This window comes from Echinococcus granulosus (assembly GCF_000524195.1).
Source record: "Echinococcus granulosus chromosome Unknown EG_S00056, whole genome shotgun sequence".
Lineage (NCBI taxonomy): Eukaryota > Metazoa > Platyhelminthes > Cestoda > Cyclophyllidea > Taeniidae > Echinococcus > Echinococcus granulosus.
Window position 1 is genome coordinate 81,792 of NW_020170436.1, and position 7,583 is coordinate 89,374.

General features: G+C 45.3%; 1 protein-coding gene across 1 annotated transcript; it reads right to left on the minus strand. All coding sequences in view use genetic code 11, as the record gives it.

Moving 5' to 3' along the window:
- Nucleotides 1–1,311: 1,311 nt before the first annotated feature.
- Nucleotides 1,312–6,597, minus strand: EGR_06384 (Membrane-bound transcription factor site-1 protease; the record flags this gene model as incomplete). Its single annotated transcript, XM_024495633.1, has 7 exons — nt 1,312–1,390; nt 1,462–1,542; nt 2,225–2,384; nt 3,614–3,729; nt 5,205–5,300; nt 5,385–5,458; nt 6,373–6,597. The coding sequence occupies 7 exons, from the start codon at nt 6,595–6,597 to the stop codon at nt 1,312–1,314; spliced, it is 831 nt and encodes a 276-aa protein (XP_024349909.1).
- Nucleotides 6,598–7,583: the final 986 nt, after the last annotated feature.

The following is a 7,583-nucleotide window of genomic DNA, read 5'->3' on the forward strand; positions in this document are numbered from 1 at the left end:
TCAGTGTCTCGGCTAGCCTCCAACCTCACCTGACTTTTGTGACTGCTTTTAACAGTAAATACGATGTACTTTTGGGATTTTACAAGATCATGCACTAACATATCAACAGACGCAAACAAGCGGACCGACCGATGGACAGACAAACGGTCACGTCGATCGCCAATGTCTCGAATAGCCTGCATCTATTCCAAAAAAACAACCTCTTATAGTAATAGAAGGGAGGAGACGTGTGGCAAAAAGGCTGATGCATCACAATGTGGAACACTTACTTGTCGAATTCGTCCAGATAGTGATGAGATGCTAAGTCGAGTTTTGTCAAAGCGAATTGGAGTAGGGCGTTCTCCTAGTCACTGCAATATCCTCGCCATTATCTTAACACTTCAACCACTTCAATTATACCATCCACTATCCCCCTTCGAAATGCAATCACTTCTAAGCCATTCCCATTTACAAGGGGAAAATGTGCAATGACTTGCTCTAGCAAAACTACTTATCTATGGTTTGCATCACCAATGCAAAGCCACACAGAGGATGGGAAGGGGTTAAAATGGAGTGACCTCCTCAGATTGGCGTGACATGTGTGCAACAAAAGTGGGTGTTCTTGCACTTAGGTGGCTATGAAATGCACTGGAGAAAGAAGGTAGGGGAAGTAGCGTGTTTTCCACTACGCTTTGTTTGAATGAGAAAAGCCGTTGTTTGCAACTGCCTGCGTAGTCCTCCCCCCCCCCCCCCCCCACTGTCCCCTCTTCTATGGCTCCCAGCTTTCGGGGATTAGAGGTAGAAACGAGAGAGGCGATATAAATCAACCAATCAGCTTTGTTAACGGCCTTCTTTTTCATCTCATTCAGAAGGGATCCATTACATTTAATTTCATTGTATTAACGAGGGGGCAAAGTGGACCCATTAATCACTACCCACTTTGACAACCACTTATTATTCCGCTAATAACAGTATCTAATCGCACATGATTGGCCCACTCTAGGCAACAAAAGATGTGCTCAAACAAGCAGTCCTCCAGCACTGTGCATTTCCATTCCATCCACTTGGTTGGATTTGCTTGGCTGATGTTGGACCTCCTCTCGGCAAGCCAATCGGCCAATCAAACAATCAATCAGATGTGTGAGACAATTCACTGAGGGTCTCGGCAAATGCGGAGGCCGTTGCCGAGTGGAATATTGACCTTTCGGACACCGGATATCAGACACGGGATCCCATATGTTAATATTTCGTTAAATAAGTTGCGCGAAGAGAAGGATTACTGACTAGTTTGTAAAGCCATCACCACTACTGCTGTCACTGACAAGTGAAGATTCAATTAACGTGAAATACCGAAACCAGGCTCTTACCCATTAAATCACCAACTTTAAATCCTTCACCAAAAATCCGGTCTCTAAAACAAAATGAAAAATATTTGTTTTTACAAGTAAATTAGAAGGACCGGAATTTAAAGGCGGTACGCACCCAAATTGAACACCAAAGGGAGCCAGGAGAGTGTTGAGAGCGGGCACATTGGTACCTCCTGTGACTGGCACCCACAAACGTCTGTAGGATTTGTGGGCAAAGAAAATTGCATAATTTAATTGACAATAGAGCGCTGCTCCTATTAAACAAAGTCATTTTAAAGGCGATGTTAGAATAAGTTATGCATTGCTTAATTTAGAAACAGTCAAGGGGACTCAAGAAGGGAACTGAAAAGGTATTTTACTCATCCAAGCGGAAGATATGAAAGCATTGACAGGCTTTTATCTGACAGGATGACCAGATGCAGGAATTCACTCTTACATACTCAAGCTGATGAAGCCTGGTTTACTTAAAAAGAATTATTTACAACCACTCTCCGTCTGCCCACTGTGCTACGATCTCCACGGAGTGGTGGCAGGAATCATTTCACGCTTCCGGCCATTCTGTTTTTGCTAACCTACCACAGTAAGAGGAATCAGATCTCCAAGTTTGATACCTCCCCAGAGTGAAGTCGACGCAAATGTAGGCCCGGAAGAACGCGAAACTGTGGTACAACGTACTAGTGAACAATCAGGCCTGAAGGAACCAGACCTCCGAGACCACCTACTGGCGCTCTAACATACACCACCAAAAGTGCTTCTTCGCAGCACATATACAATACACGACCCCTTTGCTTCAACTCTCCCAGTCCCTCCATCCTTCCAGAAGTAAAACATAATTCCTCCCATGCCCTCGTCATATACGGCTCTATTACGCATCTTACCTATTATTTAAGTCGTAGAATTTTAGTGCTGCTTGAACGGAGGTGTTGAACCAGCCAGCAAAGACGAGAAGGGAAAGGCCCCTCTGATAAACATCAGCCTGTAACTTCGAAACCTCCTCTGGCCAGAACTCCTCCTCAGGATCCACAATCATCAGAGTTCCTGAAAATAGTGCAAACATAGTGTTTTATCAGAATAAGGGCTGTTTTAATTGAGTTTATGGCTGTGTGGACCTTTTCAGGCTTCCATAAGTCGCATACCACACTGCCACAATAGTCCTGCAGTATTCTAACATTTTGTTAAACCGCGCTCTCGCCCGACGGCATGGCCAATGGCCTGCTGACCCGTCTGTATGTAGCTTCAGAGAAGGCGCGAGGGACCAGAGTATGACACATCACGGCGTCAAAGCTAATCTGGAGGAAATATTGGGGGCAGTAGCAAGGGGGATCCACTGTATAGGAAGGGCAGCAACTCAACTTTGACTGGCTGAAGAAAACGCTCAAACCTCAAAAAAAAGCGGAACATCTCTGCTACGGATGGCCAAGGCTGCACGCATTTGCAACAGAAGAACCAGCAAAGTGGTGCTGACTTTTGACAACAACCCCAAAAAGAACTGCCTGCGCTAACCACACTAAAACCCTGAACTAGGGGCACTGTATGATTAAGTGCTACATTCCACTTTCCAAGAACCCAAGACTCTCCCAGGTGGGTGGGCGGGCAGCACCATGATACCCATAAATGCTCTACGGAAATAGCACCGCGACGAAACCTTCGATTGCAAACTTTACCAAGTGGTCTTGCTTTCAAACACTTGTACCTGCGAGAGGTTAGTAGCCCACGAAATCCACTTGCTATGGAGCATTTTCCGCCCCCCAAGTAACACGTCGGAAAAACGTATCCGATCAATCCAGCTTGTAATCAAGAAGATCGCTGGAGCCGATTGAAAAGCATTGTTTAAGCTTCGTCGCCCACTCATGGACTATTAAAACCTAGCCGACTACCCTGTAATGGATGAAATGGAGGTTGTTACGAGGAAAGTTGAGATGAATTATGCTCAACTGAAGAAAATGAAGGATTAAACGGGTTTTTGCATCTTTCGAGATTCCAATACCATACTGCTAGCATGGCACCCTGCTAAAAACACATCAACATTCATCCAGAATGGTACGTTTTGTGGAGTCTTGAGGACACGATACAACTTTCGACTCAATCTTGTGCTGAAGTGTGTGGCGTCACTGGGCACCGAAAAGAAGAGACTAAACTATCGGACCGCACTACATAAAGGAAAATAACGATGCTTAAGCTGAAGCGCCTTTCAACAGTCCCTTGGAGTAGAAAACTTGAAGGCTTCAATGTTTCATAGAGTGGAATAGATAGAGCTGGCTTCTTACCGTATTTCGAGGCGTCGAAACATGTAAATGGTTGCTGAAGGACTTCAACAAAGTAGCCTGCTCCGCGCAGGGAGAGGTAGAGGTCGCGAAAATTTGTGTGGATGTGGTCTCCCAGCCTATCAAGGTAAAGATAACACTTGGCTTAGGCGTCATGCATTTGCTGCAAAATTAAACCGCTAGCTTGAAAACGCATCGAATCAAGCAGTTTCAGCATTCATGTTAACACATTCGCCTCCGGTGTCACATATATGTGACGCTCCGACTTCCTTATTTTAGTGGTACCAAAGTGTGTTGAAAACCGATTAAGTAGGCATAAGACAGCAGCTAAGCAAACAACATTCTTAGCCTGTTTAAAACTGGCTCACTTCTGAAATAATTGCACAAGCAAGGTACAATTATGGCGTTCTGTTTTGAAAGGACGAATTTTGGCAGACATTCAGTTTAATTTTTGTGGAAAAAACTGCACATACGTGAAGAATTGAAAAATTCTGATAGTTGCGGGTGTGGATATGTGTGACATCTGGTGATTTGGTTACGCTGACAGATTAGATTACGTTGAAGCAACTATCAACTAAACACGGAGATAAGTGGGCAAAGAAGAGAGCGTAGAACTGTGCAGACAAAGTTGAACACATTCGGCACTCCACAGAATGCATCCTCTTCTGTCCCATTATAAACCCAACTTCCTATTTTCACGCGAGCGCTCTAAAATGATACTCCCAGGGGGCCACTTTGTTCATTCGTTGTACGCAGGAGCGACTCGGACACGCGGCGTGACGTAGTCGACTATCCGAATCCCTTGTGACCACCAATATGGCCGCTCATTATTACAGAAAACTCATGCTGGTTTAAACTCGGCCAAGCCGTTTATGGCACAATTTAGCACAACCAGGGGATTTCATATATTGGCGATGGACGAATGTTGCGTATTTGTGAGGTACAAGGCGAGACAAGACTACCCAACCTCGCATACTTGCCAGTGCAGACGCAATATTACAGCATTTGTCGGTCATGATGATACATGAGATTAACGAGTGATAAAGTCTCGATGAAAGTTCCGAGGTTTCCACCGTTTACTGACTGATACGGACCCAGTCGAACAGCTTAACATATAGTAAAAGGTAAGCGAGTCAAGATTTAAAGGAACGGCTAACTTTAACGTGCTAAACAGACAGAAGGGAGTGAATGAAAGCAGTCGGTAAGTCTAAAAATCCGGTGAGAAGTGATTAAACTTGCCTTCCATTCATCAATACAAGTCAGATTCAATGTGTAAAGGGGGGGGGTGGAAAGAAAAAGGGAATAAGTCGACTCAAGAGTCAGCGAAATGAATGCAGAGTCCACTCTTCTCCCTCCCCATGGCTACAAGCATAACGAATTTGTAATGCCGCGACTCGCCTACAGGTGCGACCAAATGTCACGCATGAGTGACACACTTAAGTAAGTGGGAAGAAAATAACAAAAAAAAAACAATTGGTACCATATTAAAGCGATGAAACACTGCATGGTTTTGGTAGTCGATTCTCCTCTGGGATGAAACCTGATGGTGCCAGTCAGAGCCAAGCAGACTACAACCAAAGCCTCAAAAACGTACCAATCAAGAGACGCCAAAGTCATGGTCAAATCATCCGCAGGCACGTAGGCCGCAGGGTACCGAATATTGTGGAAGGTGTCCCAGAGAATCCGCATCCTATCGAAAGAGCAATGAAGTGACCGAGTGAGGGTGAGTAGGAACAAGGTTTTGGGGCCAGGTCCGAGCACAAGGGCAACTCACTCTCGTTTGGGTGTCGGGATGATAGGCACACGAAGTGCCAGCTTCAATTCGGTTGAGAGGGTCGTCTGGGTTTTCTGAAAGGATGAGAGGCCACCGTATCAATTATTTCAAAGGCTGCAACTACAATGGAATAATTGAGGGGCTCCGGTGACTATCCTTCAGGAATTGTTAGTTTTGGCCTTCGACTATACTTTTTTTGAACCGATTCGACCCATAACAACATCCTTGCTTACTGATACCCAATCAAGTAATGAATTGTCCATCGTGGAAGGGACTGCTTATAGCTCAGCATCCTCTTCTTTAATCCAGCCCACTCTTGTCTGTGTTGTCAAAGTCCTTTCCAACACTAGATACCAAGCCGCTTTTTCAAAAGAGCATTTAACATTCCATATTTCTAAACAATCATTAAAGGGAGACCACCTCTAATGTGACAAAAAGCCGACTTCTTTTCCGCATTTTTGATTCTTCCTGCTTTGTGTCAAGTTTGAATTTCTGATCAGATGGAAAAAGGAGAACACAATACCAGTCGTCACGGAGGCACTGCCTCTTAAGCATACTGGCAAATTTGGCCATTCTTTTGTCCATTCAGCACAATGACTACTTAATACTAACTTCCACATCCATCTGTGTTTATGCTTGCGTCAAGTTGTATGCTTGGACTAGTGGAATGGCTTCCTCTCAAACATGAATGACTCGCGACTTCATTTTAGACTATCATAATGGAGGACTCACTGTCGGGCGTATTTTAATGCCTACAGCAGTAACTGAACTCGTTTTCCCCCCGCCCTTCCGCCCCCGATTTTAAAGCTAATTGATCATGACAACCATCGGGGTGCGCCAAATTGTAAAAAAAGTGGGATCAACAATCCTGGAGCGGTAACTGACCGTGATTCACAAGCACTGCACGAATCAACACGCTTATGTGAAGGGGCCCTGACCACAAAATACAACAATCCACGAATAATTCCATAAAATCGAAAAGACTTACAGGATCATCTGACTCCACCTTAAGACTAATCCACCCCTCACCCAGTCCTCGGAAGGTTGCCGCCCTGGGTGTGTCACGGACGGAGATGTGGAGGGCAAGGTAGCCAGTCCACGGCCAGAGGTCCCGTGAGAAGGTTACACCGATGTCCAAAAGGACGCCGCCACCATCTCCGTTGAGGTGGGGGTGAAAGACAGGTCTATCCACAATCCGACCGTGTACTCCCATCGAATTAACTATCGTTACCTACACACCGAGAGGGGAGAAATTTCGCAGTCTGGTGGCGTATAGGATTAATTAATTGGCAAGAAGACATTAGCAGCTCTCGACTGTTCCAAATAAAAACCTCTCTTAGAGGTTTAGAAGCCTAGTTAGGTAGTGTGTGGAGGCAAAATTTGAGGTCTTATCACACTTTAACAATATAAAGCAAACACTCTCACGTAGCCCCAATCAAAAAAGATTTTAGCGACGTTAGCTAGTGAAACGAAACAAAAGGTGGTATAATTTAACCCGTTCATTTTGATCGAATCATCATAATCTCCTGCCATTTGACGTATTTTCACCTGACATTGACAGTGGTGATGGCTCTACACCCTAGTTAGTAACCCTTCTCCTTCAAGGGAATCTAGCAGAGCGATATCCCACTCGGTGAGGACCTCCGCATTTACCGAGACCCTCAGCGAACGGTCTCACACATCTAAATGATTGATTGATTGGCCAATTGGCTGGCCGAGAGGAGGCCCAACGTCGGCCAAGCAAATCCAGCCAAGTGGATGGAATGGATATGCGCAGTGCTGAAGGGCTGCCTTTTAAGGGTATCATCTGTTGCCTAGAGAGGGCTAATCGTATGTAATTACCCGCCGTTATTACTATTTCGCGTGGATAACTTCTACTACCGGAAAAAAAGTGGATGTCATCACATGTAGCGATTAGCGGGTGCACTTCCCTCTCTCGTTAATGCAACGAATCCCTTCTGAACGGGATGGAAAAGAAGAAGAACGGCAACAAGGCTAGTCGTTTGACTCAAAAAGCGGAGTCGGTTGCAAGCGACTCGTCTTATTCAAACAAACCGCGGCGGAAAATACGCCACTTCCCCTCCCATCTGTCATCGGTGTACCTCGAAGCTACCGAAACAATGGGAACTAGGGCACAGGGAGGTCGATCTATTTAATCCCAACCCATTCCGTGTGAGACAGTGGGTTAGCCTAGACACT